This window comes from Notamacropus eugenii, chromosome 2, assembly GCF_028372415.1.
Source record: "Notamacropus eugenii isolate mMacEug1 chromosome 2, mMacEug1.pri_v2, whole genome shotgun sequence".
Classification (NCBI taxonomy): Eukaryota; Metazoa; Chordata; class Mammalia; order Diprotodontia; family Macropodidae; genus Notamacropus; species Notamacropus eugenii.
Window position 1 is genome coordinate 442,281,798 of NC_092873.1, and position 20,662 is coordinate 442,302,459.

Consider the following 20,662-nt stretch of genomic DNA (forward strand, 5'->3'; position numbering starts at 1 on the left):
CGATTCTTCTATTTTCTGGATGGGAGTCTTGAGGCAACAGGAGTGTGTCAACCCACAAACACAATACAATACACGTTAATAAATGAGTTCAAATGGTTTGAAATTTAGCTTGCTTAAAAAATGTAGGGCTGTATACACACACACATACAAAAACTGAAAAACTGAAAGTTCCTATAAAGAGGAATCTGTTCGTCATTTTGTTCAGCTAGGTTTGTAATGACAATAATGGTGATGAACATTTACATAATGCTTTACAGTTGATACAGTGTTTTCCCCACAACAATGATTAGAAAGGCAGCCTGTCATTATTTCTTATTACTTATAAGGAAACTAAGGTTCAGTGACATTAAATGATTTGCAAATCATGTGAGGAAGTCTAGACTCAACTCACATCTTCCTAGTTTGAATGCAATATTATCTTTGCCATCCCAATCTTTCTTATGATTACTCATGGATATGGTTCTGAAATTACCCAGGAGATTACATGTTCCTGAAGGTTAGATGCTTCTTACTTATAAAATCTGATGATCTCTCCTTCTCCCTCTCCCTCTTCTTCTCCATTGTCTTTATTCCTTTAGGGCAAAGACTACTTCACTTTTCATCTTCATATCCCCATTATAGCACATTGCTTTGCGTATAGGTGGTGCTTAATAAATGCTTATTGTTGTCTTGCTTGCTTGAGCCAAAACACCCTCTCTCCAGCCATCTCCTAGATTTCTCCCTTTATTAAAATTTAGACTCCAGTGAAGAGACTTGTCAATAGTGCGAGCTGCTGATAATTAGCTTCCTAACTATTCCAGGCATAGATTAGGGAAGTAGCAAGATATACAATTTGTTTCCTATTTTGATATTCTCTGAAATAGATGGTTTCCAAGGCTGTGTGGCCAAACAAGATCAATAATATGTAAAAATAATAAGAACTTATATTTACCCCATAGAATCACAGAATTTTATGGATTTCAACAGCCAGTCAGAACAAATCATACCTAAAGAGAATCCTTCACTATTACCCTACAAGTAGTCATTCAGTTGTTGCTTGACTGTCTCAAGGGAAAGGAAACTGAAGAGCCTCAAATGTCCATGCTACTTTCAGACATTCCTTATTTCAGAAATGTCTTCTTTGCATCAAACCCCGTTTGATTTTGTACAACTTTCACTCAAGTTCCATACCCTGGGGTCAAACATAACAAATATTTGTTTGATGTGAAAGTCTCTTAAGGACTTGAAGATAACTATCTTGACCTTCATGAGTCTTCTCTTCTCCTTGATAAATATTCTGAATTTTTCATCATATCCTCAAACACCATGAATTCAAAGTTTCTGGTTACTCTCATTGAGAGGATGTCCATGAATAATTCTTTTAAAATGTGGAGCAGAGAACTGAAAATGATATTTCAGATATGCTTTGGCTAAAGTAGAATACAGGGAGGCCATCAATCCTCATACCTGCAAATTATGTCTTTTCATATTAATTATTATTGAATACTTTGTCCCTTTTGAGTTTCAGATATATTATTCATTTTGTCTTCACAAAAAAAATCATTTAACTGGGTAACCTAGGCAGTGTTATGTTCATTTCAAAGAGTGAGCTACAGAGCTTAAGTGACTTAAGGTACAGATGAAGACTAAGCATGGGAAGACTATTATGAACTGATTCAGAGTAAAGTAAGTACCCAAGAGAACAATATACAAAATGACTATGAGGGAGAGAGAGTGGGAGGGGGCACGAGAAAGGAAGAAGGAAAGGAAGAAAGGAAGGAAGGGAGGGAGGAAAGAAGGAAAGAAGGAAGGATGAATGTGTGATTATAAAATCCAGGTATGATCCTAGGGAAGAATTGAAGAACACACCTTTCTCCCTTCGTTGCTTAGGTGGAGATCTGAGGGTAGAGAATATTGCTTATGCTGTCAGACACAACTATTGTTTTAGTTAGCTGACTATTATTTTTTCCTCTCTATGTATTTTTTCTTTGTTGTAAGTGACAGTTTACTGAAGAGAATAGATAAATAGCACATGTAATGTAAAAGCAAAACAAATAAATAAAAATAAGACAAAATGGGGAGAAAATTTAAAGATAAAAGCCAACGCTAGAGAAATTGTGACTTGTCCGAAGTCATAAACAGGTCGATTATAGAACCACAGATAGAATTCAAATCCTTTGATACCCATTTCAACAGAAAGGGGGAAATTTTCATTCAATTATTTACTTTAGTGAAGCTGAATTAGGTAGAAAATAATAACATATTTTAATAAGTAACTGCTGGTAAGGAAACAGTGGTGAGAAATAATTGTTTCTTATGTGAAGAGGGCTGAGGAAACTGTTTTTAAAAAAAATAATAAATGAGACCAAAATATATATGCAACAAAAGCAGGAGTACGTAGAAAGGGAGAGATTATAAGACCTGAGAGAGATGAAAAAAGCTCAGGAATACTTTGTCTAGGATAGGGCTGAAGGAATAGGTAGAATATTTAGTCTTAGAAAGGAGAGATAACCTCTTCTTCTGAAAGAGGAATGAAGATTAGTCAAGATACATATCAAAGACAAGATTAAACTTACCACATTGTTCAGATTCTGAAGTACTTGCTAGAAGAGAAAAAAAGAAAACAAATTATTATATTGATTTTTCTATGGCTACAATGGAATTGCTATATCCAGTCTTCAATTCTAATGTTATCCACTGCTCTCAACTTAGTAAAATTATAATAAATCATGACTAATGACCATAGACTCATAGACTCTTGAATCTAGAAGGGACCTTATGAAACATAGGATTTTGAACCAGAAAACCTGAGTTCAGATCTCAGTTCTGCTACTTAGTACCTGTATAACCTTCTATAAGTTACCTAAATCCTCTGGGTTTCAGGTTATTCCATCTGTACAAGGACAGGGTTTACAGCAATGATACATAATTTCCATTCAGTTCTCATAGGTTATAATTCTATGATCTAATTCAACCGGCTCACCTGTACATGAGCACACGAAGTCTAGACAGGTAAAGTGGTAAAGGAAGGTCACATAAGTGGTAAATATTAGATCCAGAATTCAAATCTACATCTCTTGTTCTCAAGTCCAATGGTCTTTCCATCATTAACATACAATGATTTGGTTTTCTAAAACTTTTACCTACTTTTTTTTCAGTAAATATGAGTCCCTGATTAATGGAAAGAGCTACTTATAGTAAGTAGCATGGCTATATATTTTATGCTTTCCCCTCAAATTATAGAGTGATTTAAATTAAAGTGATGAAAAGTCCCTTTGAGATCTAAATAGATGTCAAAGCTCCAAACAATACAATGGGCACTGTTGATACCTATGTAGCATAAGGGTTGGGATTAGGCTAGACAATTATGCCAACCTAGTTGAAGTAATTGGTAAGACATGATGCTCTGATATCTCAACCAGGTGAGAGAACTTCTCTATAAGTCAGCCAAATTAGCAAATTTATGCTAAGTGAATGAACTAGAGAGACATTACAGAAGTCTGCTCTGATTGAGAGAGGAACTTATGGGTTTTATAGGAAGTAGTGACCTAGTAGAAAGCATTCCAGTCAAACCTTTGGGAAGGAATCTCTTGTAAGGGAAAGGAGAATGAGTCATTCTTAGGCTAGGCTTCCTCACTCCCCACCCTGGGAAGAGGATTTGGACTTTTTCCTAGCCATTTTCTAAAGAGAGTAGTGACTGGTAATTGTATCTACATTGGGAGCCAAGAACAAAATAGAAATAATGAGATAAAGAAGACTGATTGAAGTACAATTTGCCACATGAAAAGTTGTACCATACTGAAGAGGAACTTCATGAGTACCTGGCAAAAAGATGGAAAATATTTCTACCAACCAGAAGCTGTTACATATGCATTTGCCATGTGAACTTTCTAGTCTTGGGCCCACTTTTCCCTGATCTCTCTATGTGTTGGTGGTAGAGTATGTTACAAACCTTTGGGGAAATGTTTTGTGCCAATTGTTCTTACTGTAATACCTTAGTATAAAATCCTTTTCTAAAAATCAGCCAAGCCTGGCTAACTAATTGATATCAACTGATGGGAGAAAGCACGCTGGCAGTCCCATGAGCCGTATATACTACTGCAGATATTCCCAATTGCTCAAGGATACCCTAAAGCCGTGAAGGGATATTTAGCCAGCCTCTAGGGATCCAGCTTATCCATACAGATGGAGTTAAGATAAGGACCCCAGAGTCCATATGTGTTTCACTGGAAAGAAAGGGTAAGTAACATATGGGTGCTGGTGCTGATTCTAACTTCCCTTTTGCTCCTTCTTCATGTAGAACAGAATCAAGATAAGTTATTAATTTAAAAAAAAATAAAAATAACATGCCACTTCAGAAGTTTTGGCAGAAGTCACTACTGCAAAGTAGAGAAGATCTTGAGGTCTCTTATTTTCTTGTCAATATTCCTTTTGAAATTCAGAAACTTGTCATTCAAAGGCAATGGGGAGTTAGCATCATAGTGAGATACTCTGAATTTTATGATCACTCCCTGGATACTCCTTCTGCTTCTAGATTTCCATGCCTTGCAATAGCTGCATAGGTGTCAGTTCCATATCTATAGCTATTTGATCATAACGTTATTCTAGCTTATAGAATGGTTGCTTTCCTTATTAGCATCTGGACCTATTATAGAAAAAATAATGACAAATAGAACAGCAACAAATTTGGACTCATTTGGCCATTCTACTGGACTGATTAGAAGGTTTCCATAAGCCATATTTTTCATCATAAAAGTGTTGATTATACCAATGACACACATAACAATAATTATCCTGGACAACTTGACTACAGAACTCCAAAGATTCTGATTCTTTTCACTATTGTTGTTTCCTAGTAGCCAAAGATAAAATTTTCAGTTATGTTCAGAAAAAAAGAAAAGTTGAGTAAGTTTAGGGCTCTTGTATGAGTAGATTTCCATGCAGAGCATGCTGTGATTGAAATGACTGGGCATCAGTTTGTCACCTGTTGTTGAAGCAGTGGTGAAAGAGCTAATGTTTGAAGGGATGATTGTGGCAGTTTCGGGTGTTCCAGGGTTTGTAGAAGCAGAATCATCTATAAGGAAAGCAACAGAAAAAAATGATCATTAACCAATGAGCATGATATTTGGAAATGGAAAGAGAAAAATTTCTTCCTAGATTCTAAAGAAAATGAATTGTTTTATAAATCTGAAACACTGTCCATTAAAATATGCTTCATATCAAATATAGCTGACTTGCATTTGAAATTAAAACAAATTTAGAGTTTCTGACAAACTCAATCACTTCCAATTTATTTCTTCTAAACACAATATATATCACCAACATAGCTGATCTAAGAAGTAGAACTATTCTAAGAACTTCCCTAAAAGACATAAAAGTTAAGTGACTTGTCCAGGGTCACACAGCTATAGTCACTACCAAAGGGATGATTTAAATTAAGGGTTTTCTGATTCCAAGGCTTTACTTTACTATGTCATGCAACCTCAACAAAGCTATCTACATCCAAGTAAAAATAGAAATTGCTTATAGCACAATTCTTAGTTAAAATGAACATTTTGCTAGCATTCAGATAATAATGTCTTTAGCCTCCATGCTGCAATCATTAATTTGTTGCACTAAAATCAGTTTTTATAATGAATATTCAAAACCAATAATAATGCTCAGAAACAACTGGGAGGGTAGTTTCTTTTAGTGCTAGTATATTTTCAGGCTTCTGAAATTTGTATAATTCGATGTGACAAACTATATTCGTTGTGAACAAAAAAGAGCTATTTCTAGGCTTACCATCCTAAGGCTTACCCATCCTACTATCTGGAGGTTTAATTGTGAGAAGAACAACCAAACCTGAAACATTATCAGTGGTGGTGATGGCAGTAGTGAGTGAAGGAAGGACAGCAGAGCTGTTGCGTGCTGGATTGAAATCTGTTACTGGTGTAGAGATTGAGTCTGCAGGTAAGGATGTGGATGTAAGCATTTCTGGTGTGTAATCTATGGTAAAGAAGGAATGAGCAACTATTATTTCTTTCTGTCACACAAAAGCAAAGGTTCAAAATTCAAAGTCAACATTATAACTGCATCTGTAAAGAACCTAACTGGCAAAATTATTTTGTTTTCATGCATGTTCTCATTTCCAGACCTTAGAGTATATGTAAAATACTGACTCCAAACTACCTGCTCCATACAGAGAATAAAAGGAAGAAACAGAACCCTCATCAGTATTTAGAGCAAATACTACAAAACACAGTCCAGTGAATATCACAAAGTAACCCCCCCAAAATCAGCTTTTAAATCCAAATTCAGTTGTAGGAGAGTAGGAAGACGGATCATAAACTCTAGGTCACAAAGTACTGTGTGAGGAACGAGAATATGAGAAACCTGTTGCATGGAGAGTGCCTTGAATTGGGATGGAAATAAGCTCCTCTGGAGTGTGCTTCCCATCTGATAACTTCCCATTTACATGAATTATTCTTACTAACTTGTTGGTGGGTTCATTTATTTCAACCCACTGTCAGTGCCTTTTAAATTTTTATATCCTGGGGAAAGCTCCATAATCTCATCCTAGTTATGACTCAGGAAATCTTAGGCTGATAGAATCATAACCATTGAGTTAGAAAGTTCTTTGGGAGTCACATAGTCCAATACCCTTCATTTTTCAGATAAGAAACATGAGTTCCAGGAATCTTAATTGATTTGTTCAGGGTCAAACATCAGAGGCATATTTTGAATCCAAGCCCTCCAACTCCAGAGGCAATACTTTTTTTTTTCTCTCTGTGCCAGATGTGTCACAACAGAGATAATGCCCTCTAATTTCATTAAACAATCGGCAGATATTTATTGAGCATTTACACTGTGCTTAGTTAGAGGAGGGGTGAGATCCTATAGGGAAAGGGATGGGAATATGGGTGCTGAGTTACTGGACTAAGAATACATCGATCTTCATTAAGAGCAATGAGAGATCTTCTCATCAACAATATTGTCTCACAATATAAAGAAAGACATAACATACATAACAAAACTGTTACCCTTCCTAATAGGTACAAAGTTGTCTATTCATCATTGCTGGATTCTAAAAAAACTCAATTTTGAAAATTGTAGGTATGATGGTTGACCATTCCTACATTCTCATTCCTAAAAGTAAGACTAAAACTAAAAAAGTGATAAAACATCTAAACGTGCTACTAAATGCTGAGCGTTGTGAGTGTGGTTTGCCACATGCAAAGAAACTGGGCAAACCTGTTGAATTATTCACTGTGTCAGCGATGAGTGTGGGAAAGACAGCAGGACCGCTGGTGAGTGTTAGATTGACAGATCCATCCGAGAAAGCATGAGAGGCTGCATGGGTGGTAAGGTGAGCGCTCTTGGTTGGTAACACACCTGAGGTAAGAAAGCAAGATTGTTAAATTCATTTCTTCCTTGACTTGGGGTCAGCTACTCAAATACTAAGAAATTATAAAGTGCAGTTCTTCAAGGGTGCACCACAATGAAAGTATCCTCATCTACCAACCTAAGAACATAGGTAACTAAGTCCAGATAGGTTTGAAAAAACCCTTACCCTCTACTTTTCCCTTTTTACATCCCCTCTGAAGTGTTCTTTATTACTGATGCCTCTATATTAAGGCCCTGAAAAAATGAGTCCACTTTTGGCTCTCTGATACTATCCCTGGGAGAGATACATCAGGAAAAGGCAATGAAAGAAGAAGGAGTCACCTGTTCTTGATTCAGGCAGGGTCCGTGATTTTCCTTGAGTATACAATACTGTCCTGATTCAGAAAACTCATGGTATGAGTCAAAACACCCCATTAATGGGGTCTTTCCCCAACCTTTTGTCTATCTGACTCCTTTAAGGTCAGTGTGGAACATCCTCTCCACTATTGAGCTTGCATAGGAATTCCCTGGGCTCCTAGTAGAAGGAACTACTTCATGGAAAAACATGAATTTGCCCTCTTGAGAAAGATCCCAGATGTGTAGCTTTTTGAAATAAAATGAGCCTGACCACCGAGGATGGTAGGAAAGGTAAACATGTTTTATTTATATTATTTTCATAGATATGTTTTGTAGTTGTGGCTAAAATATGTATTATTTTAGATCCATTTCTAGGGCCCAGATTTCTCTATGAATTCACAAGACATAGGTTTCCTTCATGATTTGAGCCAGGAATTAAAAACAAAGAAAAATAGCCATTAGTTGGAGGATATGTATGTCAACTTAACTTGACCAATGAGTGGGAGGCTAAGGAGGAGCCAGGAGATAGTATAAGTTTGGAACACCATATGGTCATAGGATTTAGAGTCAGAAGGAACCACAGAGATCATCGAGAACAACTTATTCATTTTAGGGATTTGGAACGTGAAGCATATATTCTACAGAAAAATCTTGGTCCTCTTTAAAATTATCCAATTCCCCCATGATGGTTGGATGTGGGATCTTATCCGCAAATTACCCACCATAGCTCAATTTGTCCACTTCAATGAGGAGACTCTTCCTTTCTTTTGACCAGTCCTGGCCCGATATGTTCTTACCTAGATTTTGGGCTCCTTACCATGACCTACAGTTTATCTAAGTATCTCTATATCTATCTAAGTATCTCTATCTCACCACCAATTAATCCAGATCCCTTTCTAGGGAAGCTGTCCATTTGGAGTGTGGAAATGGGAAATTTTAAACAACCAAAACAGAGCTTGAGGATGTTGGGTACAAGGGAGTACAAAAGGTTACCTGTAAGTAAAAGTAAAGGTAGAGAAAAAGGAAACAGGACAGAACTGAACACATCTTTCCCTCCTTCACAGCTTTGACAAGGTCTGCCAAATTCAGCTTTCTCTCATCCTGACCCATCTTTAGGTATATGCTTATAAATGATCCTCCATTCAGAAACTCCCAGAATTCACCCAAAAAAATTTTTCTTCAAGGTTCAGATTTATATATGTAATAGGTTAAGTATTGCCTTATTATAATTTCTTAATAAATGACACTCTCTCAAAAGCCAACCTGTTGAATCAGTAGCAAAAGTTCTGGCATTATTGCTAGATTCCGAAGACACATCAACTGAAGAAATATTTGAGTTAAGAGGAGTAATGGTAAGTGTGGCATCATTTTCTCGTTCAGAGATGCTTGCGGGTGAGAATGCAGTGGAGTGAGTAGGTGGTGGGTCAGTTGGAAGTTCACCCTCAGTCTGTCCTGCTATGTGATGGTAGGTAGAAAAAAGCAAAAAATTATATACGATAGACACCTTAACATAAGAACTCAGCAGAATTAAACTCCAGCTTTTGGCTATTTTCTTCTCTAACAGGCTAAGTGATGGGTTATGAGCAAACTGAAAAGCAATATCTGCCTTTCCGCCATACATATCTACAAACACTATCGTCTATTCGAAATGAGCAGATAACAAAAGATCTGGCAAAAAATCAGTATTTTTTTAAAGAGTTGCAAAAACAAGAGAACAGCTTCCAGTGGTGAAAAGAGGAATGGTGGGTAAAGTCAGCAAAGGACTAGAGAGAGGGGTAGGAAGGCTTGGAGAAAAGAATGGAGAGAGGTTTTAGCAAATCACACAAAGAAATTGCCAAACACAGGTTGAAGTCAACCAGAAAAAATACTTATTTTAAAAAGAGTCTTTGAGTTCAAGCAACTTATTTTTAGATGCTCAAACAGGTAACTCAAAAGCCTTGTCTTCTTTCTTTGACAGTTGACCCAAAGGGTGTCTTTTGGGTAAAACATAATTAGTCTCCATAACATAAACCACAAAACATTAGGGGAATCCCTTTACTTCTCTTAATAAACAATTGTGAATGTCTCACTCACATATTTGTTTCAACTAATTAGAAATATGTCATATTTTCTTTCTGCACAGTCTTTAAGTATGAATTTCATAATTAACTACTTATGAAAAGCAAATTTCTTTGGATTTGTAATAATAACCTCGAACTTTAATGTGGAATGAAAAGCTTTCAAAATAGAGAAACCTTATTTAAGAGGTCAAAATCATGTGGGAAAAGAATAAGACACAGACCATCCCTGTTGCACTGCTAGCTACAGGAGTTGTACTGAAGTTGGTTTCAGTGAGCTTACTAGGGAAGAGTTTAGATTTTAAAACTGTTTTCAATTACAAGACAGTTATTTCTTCCACCTGTGCAATAGTCCATTGAACAAAGTATATTGGGGAATAGGATAGAGACTTCAGGATTATTTCTATCTTGACTCTTCCAAAAAGATGAGTGATTAGACCACAGGATCAATAATAATTACATGTCTTTACAGTGTTTTATGATTACAAAGTACTTTATAGCTCAGTTGACGTGATATGACACTCTTATCTTATAAGAAATACCACATCCTGCAAAATTGAGGGGGATTCCTTAAAGCTGTTTTTAGTTTATTAAATTTGGTATCTCTTTCATATTGACCTGTAATATCAGAGACTGAGAACAATTACCAATTATGGCAAGAGACTTGCAGAATTAGAGGAAAAGGGTAAAAGGAATTGAAGAATTGGGAGAAGAAAAAAAAAGGAAAAAATGGAGTAGAGAAATGAACCAAGGAATATGAAGAGAGAGATGAATCTATAAATAAAACTGGGAAAATAGGAAATAAAAAGTGTAAAAAATACTTTAGTTTACAAAAGCTTGCAGATGGAATATCATTCGTATTTAGTGAACCCAAGTCCTCTGATTTTTGTATTTCCTAGTAATGAAAATTGTCATTTTGAGAATACCTGACAGTAATCTTAGAAACATGCACAAACAATAAACACATAATCTTCAAAAATAGGTAAAACAAATAATAGAAGAATACAAAAATATCAGCTCTTACCTCCTGTATCATTTGTTTGTCCTGTAAAAGAGAAAGACAACATATCAGTATAAAAGTACATAGATTTTATAAAATTTCTTAGACATTACCAGCCAAACAAGATTCCTTAGGTTTTCATGGCTGATCTAGTTGAATTGCATTCCTTTTCTTAAAATCAAGTCTACATTAAATAAATTACTGTGTCAAAATTACATTTATTTTCCAAAAATATTCATTTCTTTGCATTCCTTATCTACATAACAAACAATAAGACAAGCCATAAAAGAGAAGTTGTTGGATGTTGCTTTTTTTGAGGTGAGTGGATGACAATTTGAGTAAAATCTTAATTCTGCTGTTGAAAATCTGTGTGACTTTGAGTAAGACGTTTGGTACAGTAAGAAGAACCTAACTAAGGACTTAGGATCACAACCTGACTGTGATGTAAATTACTTAGTCTATTTCAATCTCAGTTTCCTCACCCAGAAAATGAAAGGGACAGACCAGCTGGCTTCAGAGATGCCCTCTAGTTCTAGATGTAGGAGCCTCTCTCAGCCTTAGTTTGCTCATCTATAAAGTTAGAGGTTCTTAACATGGGGTATGGGAACTTGCTTTTGTTTTCCTTTTGGTAGCTCTAGTTAATATAACTGGTATAATTTTACTAAATTTTACTAATTTTACTAAAACAACAGGTATCTTTTGTAATCTTAAGTATTGTGTTTAATGCATTCAAAAACATCCTGAGACAGGTTCTATAAAGATTCAGCAGACCATGAAACGGATCCATGAGAACAATAACAAAATTGAAGAACCTCTGGGTTAGATCATATCTGAGGTCCCCACTATTTCATAATTTTATTTAACTGATTAATTGGTACAATCCCAGTTTCAGATGGCCTCAACAGCAACTTTTGTAAAAATATTCCAAGACTTGAGATAAAACCCTCATATGGCAACTTTTTCTATAGAGGTGTTAGGGGCAATTTCTAAGACTGCTCAGTATGGAAAGTCAATCTGTTGCTATCTAATTTCCAGACAGTTTGAGAAGTTGTATTCCCCAAACACCATCACCTCCTTAAGAAATTTCAGTGACTCCCTATTTTCTCTAAAATTCAGTACATATTCCTTTGTTTAGTGTTTGAAGTCCTTCATACTGTGGTTTATTACATATTGCTCTCCTTCATAGACTTCCAGCCCTACTGACCTATGTGTTCTTAGAACACAACATCACACCAGCCTTTGCCCAGGTTGGAGATCCCTCTCCCTTCACCTCAAAGTCCTAGAATCCTCAGGTCTCTTCTGCCTCCAACACTAAGCCTTCGCAAGCTCCCCAATCCTTAGTGACCCTTTCCAGATGATCTTATACCATTTATGGAGAGTGTTCCCAAAGTCATAAGGCAGTTAAAACTGCATAGGTTGCATTTACTTGCATGTTTATATTTACCCTTTTCCATGACAAATGTAAGGTCTTTGAGGACAGCAACTATTTAATTTTTTATCTTATTATCACCTAACATAATATTCTAACACATAGTAGACACTTGCCAAATACTACTGATTGATTGAATAATTAATCAGTGATGAGAGCATATACACTCAAAGATCATTCTGTATCACACCATAAAATAAACAACTGATTTACAGTAAAAGTTCTTTTAAAATAGCAGTATACAAAGACTTAAACTACAAATTTTATTCAGCAGATGTCAGCTCTATTGATAACACAAAATTCTTTGGTCATATTCCCTAGTTTACCCCTTGTCAAAATTATTGTCTTTTGTGATGAAGTTTTCCTGTATGATAGCTACATGCTATTTCACATATTTATTTTCCCATAGTCAGCTCTTCTTTATTTTTGATTCTCTTTCTTAATCATTCATTATAAGATTCTTGAGAAACATCTTCACTGAACGAAAGCTCTCTTTGCTTTTCTATCTTTACCATTTAAAATCTTTCCCACCAGCTCAAATGCCACTTCCTTTATGATGTCGTCCATGATTACCACATCTTAGAGCACAATAGAAATATTTTTCCATGACCAATAGAAATACCTATTTTTGAAAACCAGCACATGAATCTTGGGTATCTGAAAAGTTAGATCTGAAGGACAAATAATTCTTCATTCAAGTCTTACAACAATGGCTGTTGTATTGAAGGGGCCATTTGTCTCTGGTCATGACTGCAGAGCATAAGTCCTACTAAACTGGAAAGGCATCACAGCATGGACTTTGATGGGCGATAAGTGTGTGATCTAAGGAAAAGCCTGGCTGAATTTAGAGGTCATCCCCAAATGATGGGAGACCAGGATAAGACATTTTGAACCCCAAAGGAACTTCTACGGGAAGGCTTTCTCAGTTCTAGTGCCTTCCCTCTCTTGATTATTTCCTGCATATAGCTTATTTGTACATTTTTTTCAGCTTGTTTTCTTCCCCTATAGATTATGTGTTCCTTGAGGACAGGGATTCTCTTTTGTCTCTTTTTGCATCCCCAGTGCTTGGCACAGTGCCTGGAACCTAGTATGTCCTTTATAAATGCTTACTTACTAAACAACTGACTTAAGAAGCTCATGTAGGAGTAAAAAGAAAGAAGAAAGTAGTGTCTAATATTAGGTAGTCAATAAACATTGGCTGATGTAGCAAAAGCCTAAGTAAGAAGGAGAAGGAGCTCCAATCCCATGATATCAGTAGCTTGTCATTTGACCATGGGCCTATTACCTGACCTTTCTCTGCTTCAATTTCACCCATACAAAATGGAGAGAGCAACGTGGGCTACTCCATCACTTTATTACAAGAGAGAACTAATAAAAAATGACTGCAGGAATGAATACAAATGTAAATAAGTTATCATTCAAGCTCATTTACTATGGGAATGATAAGACACATGCTTGCAAAGCATGTGAAGACATTTTTCAAACTAACCTACAATTGTGAGTATTCTAGACTAGTTGTATCAATCTCAAGATGGGAATGGGGGACACTAAACCATATATAAGGATCCCTGTGGGTTGGTGTAATGGCAATTAAATTAGGATCTTTTGCTGTTTCTGTTTTACTAGAAGTGCCTCTGATTGAATAATGTGATTGGGGAGGATCTTTCCTACCCATTGAGGGACCTGCCCATTGTGGGAAGCTTAATTAGGAGAGTTGTTTTGTAGGACAATCCCAAGTGCCTTTTGCTTTTTTCTATTGAGGCTTATGCCCTCTGGTTCTAAAAAGTGTATAAATACTCTGAGGGTGAGGTTTTACTTGGACCTTACTGACTGGAAGTGTCTCTTTGGCCAGAGAGACTCTGCGAAGCCACTAGGGAACCCCCATCCCCTGCTAAAACCCAGAAGTTGATGCTTCCCTTTCTGTTAACTGTGTATGTATGTAATGGTCAGACATGTGTAGGCATACAATGGTCAGACGCTTTGGAAGCATGTCTGTTAACTTTTGATTTCTCTGTATTTTCTCTGAAATATTTATCTTCTCTGATACCTGTGTTTGATTAAAGTGATTGTTAACCCCTGGAAAGTTGCTTTCCTTTTATGAATGTACATCTAAGAACCTGTGATAGCAGCCCCCTTTGTATATGGGGGTGCTTACTGATGCAGTTGGATACTGACTCAGGAAAGGACATATTAACATTCTCTATGGGGTTTTTTTTTTGTATTTTTATTTATTTTGTTAACTACTTCCTAAATACATTTTAATCTGATTGGGGGACTTGCATGTCTGACACTATGTTCTAAAGTAGGGGTTCTTAATATTTTGGAATTGTCAAGCTTTGTGCAATCTGGTTAAGCCTATGTACAACTCAGAAAAATGTTGTGTGCTTTTTTTTAATTCCATGAAATGAAATACATAGGTTTACCAAGAAAATAGGTTATTGAAAAAAATGTATTTTTTTTTTACCTGTGCAAGTTAACAGACACCTTAGAATCAGGGGACTCCAGTTTAAAAACTCATGTTGTAGATCTTATAATATATTCAACTTAGGGTTTAACTTTCATTACCAATTAATATTTTATCTATCTGCTTTCTTTCACACATTTAAGAGAAGTTAGGTACAGCAATGGATAGGATATTAACTCTAGGGGCAGGAAGACCTGAGTTCAAATTTAGCCTCAGACATTTACTAACTATGTGACCCTGGGAAAGTTACTTAACTCCCATTTGTCTCAGGTTCCACATTTGTAAATTGGGGACAATAAGAACTCCTAATTCCCAGGATTGTTATGAAGAGCAAATGAGATAATAAATGTAAAGTTCCTCAGAACAGTGTCTGACATGTGTTAGCTATTTTCATTATTATTATTATTAAAGGTATTCTAAAAAATAACCCACCCTATTAACAAAAGTGGGAGAGATTTTTTTTTTAATTTTGGGACCTCCTGAGTAATATCGATTTTATAATCCATTAATATCCTAAGTCAAATTAATGAAGCTTTGTATCTGAACCTTTGAAATTTTCTTAAAGTATGGGCACAAAGATGATTTACCAATTCTTTCACAATATATGGCAAGATACATCAGTCAAATACTGATATTATGTACAATATATATTTGTATCTAATGATAGCCATCTCTAGGGTAAAGAGAGAGAAGTAACAAAGAAATTTACACAATAACTTTGTTTTATATTTATAAGGCATAACAAGTTGTACATAATATATTTGCAGTTTCATGTGCACTCATCTTTGTATTATACTATATTATCAAAATGCTTGTTTTATTCCATAAATTAAAAATAGAATAAATTAAATTTTAAAAATTGTAATTCAAAGGAAATATCAAGTGGTGAGGCTAATATCTGAACTAGCTTAGGTCCCCAAATGGGTTTTGAGACCAAGTCACAGTTTACTGACTGAAAGCTCCATTTATGATGCAGAAAAATGATTAGGATTTTAGAGTGGAAAGTCAGATAGCCACTGCTATGTTGGTAGTCAAGCCTTCTCATAATGAGATGTTCCATATCTCAGCTGTACCATATAGGAAACAGTTTTTGTTGCTTCAAAAACAGTAGAGTCAGCATATGTTACAGAACTGTCTTCCCTCTCCCTTCAGAAAACCCCACAACAATTCAGTGTCTTCTGTAATATCACTCCCTTTCCTTCCTTCAATTTCTGTAATTGACTACCATGCTTTTGCGAAGCAACAGAGCTCCTCATACATTTATCTACTGTTAGCATTCACTCTGTCTCAGGAGTTGTCTTTTCTCCTGTGCTCAGTGTTTTTGCTTGGATACCGTTCTTTACCATTAAAAAAAATCATTTTTCCCCACAAAATGTTTCATGGTCAGAGTATCTCCACATACTAAATCCTACAGCTTTTTAAAACAAAGCCCCAGGCATAAGCATCACCATTTAAGTAGACTAGGAGGACATGATAAGGGATATCCAGACTTCTGGTTCTCAACACACTGAGGTCAAAACAGTTTGTCATCTAGGACACTGATTTACTATAAGGGACCCTGTAAGACTTCATATCAATATGACAGGTGAAGTCATATCTATTCAGCTCCACAAAAATTCCTATTATTTCAACATCCCAAAGTGGAAAAACAAAATAGAAAAAGAAAAGACATGACCCTGAAAACCAAAGCATTTAGAAAATTATTTAGGAGCTAGCGGAATGCAAGTAGAATGTTTCTGGTAATATAGAAACTTTAAACAGATACACATTGTTTCACCAACTGATTAGAAGAAAATAGAAGTTCCCTAATTTGGAGAAAAAAAAGTCAAACTGCTCTCACATGTTATAAGTATAAGAGCAGCTTGCATAGAACAACCTAGTTAGAGATTGGTAGTTGATTGTCTTTGGAACATAGAATTTTCTGAAGAACTAATTCTTCTAAGAAAATTGTAATGATTCACCAATGGCATCTTCCCAACTCCCAGGCATGTACACACTCCATACACCATTCACATTTCCTTCCTCTTTTTACATACAAAATGAGGTGGAGAATGAAGGTAAAAACAAACGGACAAATCCCATGTTTTTCTCAACCATGAATCTTTTAAACACAAATGTTCTCTGTCATTTTTGTTTTCTCTTATCATTTTGTGAGCTGGACTATTTCTTTAGTTCTTCTCCTTTTGCATATGCTAATAGACACAAGGACTAGTCCTGCGATGTCACTGATATAGGGAATTTCCACTTAAGGAAACTCCCTCTGACAAGGCAGATTGGCTTCTTCTCTGCAGCTTATTGTAGTAAAAAGCTCCCTAGATAACTGGTAAGTGAAATGATTTGCCTACCGTCATATAGCCAGTATGCATGAAAGGTGCGACTTGGAACCAGGTCTTCCTGGCTCCAAGGACAGCTATCTCTGTCCACTGCATAACACTGCCACTCTACTCCCAGAGGGCAGTATATGTGATATATCAACCGCTACATAAACAGCTGGTGTAAACTTGTTCTGTGCCAGTGCTCTTAAAAAGAGTCTTTAATCAGCCAAGAATCTAATAATAGTTTATTTGTGAGGCACCGTGCTAGGTTCTAGGGATACAAGTATAAAGAATGAAACGATCTCTGCTCAAAAGGGACTGACATTCAAATGTGGGAGAGAGGAGCATCATTTTTAGATCATATTCACTGAATAATATTATGTTTATGAGGCTCTTTTAATGATTACATAAAATTTGTGCTGTTAATACTATGGTTAGATGTTGGGGAGAAAAGTAAATTAGTTAGTGCTTACCAACTTAGGAACTTCTATTGTTTGCTATCGTACTTTCACATATTCAAAGCCTGCTATGACCTCATCAACGTGCATATCATGGCCAACAATGCAGAATGTAACCCAACCATGCCTGGCCATCCTGCAGTCCTATTGTCCATATCCTCCCATTAATTTGCCATTGTTTGGGGCGAGGGGGGGTCATCTAGTGTGCTGAGGGCCTTCCTCAATTTTCTTTAACATCGTGAGATTACCAATAGAGCACATGGAATCCTTGGATCCCTTCAAGATTCAGCTCCAGCACCATCTGGTACATGAGGTCTTTCCTCTTCCCCAAATTGCTTGTGCCTTTCTCCTGCCAACAGGTCGCATTGTATCTAGTTTTGTGTTTTCTCTAGACTTAGATATGTATATTGTTTCCTCCGTCAGAATATAAGCTCCTTGAATGCAGGGGATGCATCCCTTGTCTAGGTGCTTAGTAAATGCTTGTTGATTGATTGATATCATGGAAAAGTAATTACTGAACCCATTGATATTATGAGCTGAAGCAGAGATAGAACCAGGGTACATTTAGTTGTTCCCTGATCAAAATAGACAAGAAAAGCATAGAGCTACAATTATAAATGCACTTTGAGGTTTGAATTTTATAAAGTTCCTTCCTCACAACAAAAGACAAGAAACTTTTCCTTATATCAATATGTCTGTCCCCAAACAAGTATAAGCTTAATTCTTATTTTCAAAGAATGTCCATTGTTTGTTGACAGTCTGTTGAGAACTAGTTTTTTTGATAGATAAACTGTTGATACATAGTTTGATAGAAAGATCACTGACCAGTGAGATGGACAACTAAGTTTTCAGTTGTGATTCTGCAGTTACTAGCCCTTACTAGGAATCTTAAGCCAGTAGATTATCTTTTATGGGCCTCAGTTTCCTAATCTGTAAAACTAAGTGGCTTGGACTCAGGGACTTCTAAGGTCCATCTATAAAACTTCTATGTGTTTTTTAGTCTGTGATTCAAATAGATTAATAAACCATGGTAGGAGGCTAAAGCAGGGTGTTGTGTGTTCATTGCCATGCCACATTTGCTATTAAAGGCAGTCGCACAACTTCCTGTTGATCTTAGCTTATAAATGTGCTGTGTTGGTTTTATTACTTGAACAAGATGATATTTACTAAGAACTCAATAGATGGCACCATAACCCAAAAAAACTCCTACACATCCTGTCAGAGAGCTACTTCCCATTATAATCCTGTTGTGAGACACCAGAGGAATGGAATAGATACATTAAAAAGACGAAAATGTAGATCACAGAACATTTGATCTTCAAAGCTATGTTATTCCAACACATGTATTGTTACTGAATTTACCTTTCCCAATATGTTTCCTTTACAACTTAAAATGTTTAAATGATCACATATCAAAGCTACCCTTGAAGTCACACCCCTCAGTCCTTGATCAGAGACTTTAGCAAGAATATCCCTAGAATCAGTTTGAATGAAAGATAATATCTCAAAAAGCTGATATAGTTTTAATTTTTTTTAAGGGAAGGAACGACATTTCCAAAGATTTAAGTATTTTAGTCTAACTAGAACTGAAAATCTAATAAAATATAGGATGAGGAAAAGTAGAATGAATGCTATCCTTAGCATCTATGCTATTATAAAAGCAATTTGGAATTGTGCTACTAAAAAAGAGTGACTAAAATGTTCATTCTCTAAATTTTTTGCTCTCAGGCCCTGTGTTACACTTTTTTAAATTATCAAGGACCTCCAAAGAGCTTTTGTTTATATTAATTATATCTACATATTTATCATATTAGAAATTAAAACATTTTTTGAAATTAGAGTTGACTTTGTAGACCTTCTGGGAGCATCTTAGGAAGTGCCACGTGGTTCCCTGACCACATTTTGAGAACTGCTGACTTAGATTTTAAGGCATCCAGTTACTGAGAATTGATAATGACCAAGGCACACCCCAAAGAAGAGATATCCTTTTTTTTTTCCAGAGGTGGGAGAACTATGGGGGTAGATCATCACATATAAAGTTAGATTTTACTATTAGTTGGTTTTATTGAATTGCTTTCTTTTTCTTTTCTTCCTCTTTGTTAATAGGTATGACACTCTGAGAGGGCAGATGAGGGTTATATTGGGAAATGGAGGTGATATAAAAACCAAAGATGTCAATACAAATTTAAAACAAATATAGGCACATTCTAGAGAAGCTTGTTCTCAAGTCTGACTCTGAAAAAGATGTTGAAAGGAGATTTCAGGCTAATAGCCACTCATACTTGGGTAACAAACTGTTTTCCTTGCTAAGCAAAATTCTTTCTTCTTTTGCTTGTCTATTAGATCTGCAATCCCAAATTTCAAGCCAGGATTTTGATGTTGACTATAGCAAATGCGTAAGACAGCAAGACTATTGGATCCAATCAATTAATAAAGATGTAGCAAGTTAACTGCTACGTGCTAAGTGCTATGGTGGATGCAAAGAAATAGAAGATACAATTAGACTTTGGTTTTTTTTAATTTCCTCATTACTAATCTTCCTAATTTAGCCAAAACAAGTTTACTTTACAGGTGGGGAAATAGATATTCATATAGGCTCAATAACTTGCCCAGGATCACTCAACTGTTTTATAAGAAACCTACCGCTAGAAAACCTTTGAGCCTGCATGCATTGTTCGAAAGAATGTTGTGAAACAGGGACAAAAAAATATAATGGATGTATTTGCCTACTAGTTATTACAGTGAATAGGAAGTAAAGTCCTTGTCCAGAAGCTCTTCAGAGTAGTGGTAATACAAAATCAGGATAGCAAAAACATTTCTAAACAAAAATCTATGATTCCGTGTGTGAGTCTCCTGTCAAAAGAGATCACAGCCCATTGATAATAGCTGAGGGATATGTGTGTTCACCCTTCATTGCCGAAGAAGACCATGCCATCAGAGAAATGATGACATGACTTGCACTTGACTTTGTTTTGAGTGAGAGAGGGCTGTGCAGGTCACCAGCCTCACTTGTCCTCCAGAGCCATCTGAATCCAGTAACCAGATATTCATCAAGATGACTGGAGATGACCCAAGATGAGGCCATTGGGGTTAAGTGACTTGCCCAAGGTCACACAGCTAGTGAGTGTCAAGTGTCTGGGGTGAGATTTGAACTCAGGTCCTCCTAACTCCTGCACTGGTGCTCTATCCACTGCACCACCTAGCTGTCCAATTGGTAATAACTAATATTTAGGTAATG

General features: G+C 36.1%; 1 protein-coding gene across 5 annotated transcripts in view; it reads right to left on the reverse strand.

Annotated features, from left to right (window-relative positions):
• PTPRC (protein tyrosine phosphatase receptor type C) overlaps positions 1-20,662 on the reverse strand; it is a 132,661-nt gene that overhangs the window by 52,391 nt on the left and 59,608 nt on the right. The window contains exons 3-8 of one of the 5 annotated variants that reach the window (XM_072648285.1): positions 10,783-10,803; positions 8,965-9,153; positions 7,213-7,353; positions 5,824-5,967; positions 4,964-5,053; positions 2,556-2,582 (exon numbers count right to left, since the gene is read on the reverse strand). In XM_072648285.1, coding sequence (XP_072504386.1) covers positions 2,556-2,582; positions 4,964-5,053; positions 5,824-5,967; positions 7,213-7,353; positions 8,965-9,153; positions 10,783-10,803 — 612 coding nt within the window. Of the gene's footprint in view, positions 1-2,555; positions 2,583-4,963; positions 5,054-5,823; positions 5,968-7,212; positions 7,354-8,964; positions 9,157-10,782; positions 10,804-20,662 lie in introns of all 5 variants that reach the window. The other 4 variants (XM_072648284.1, XM_072648287.1, XM_072648286.1 and 1 more) reach the window with 4 other exon arrangements.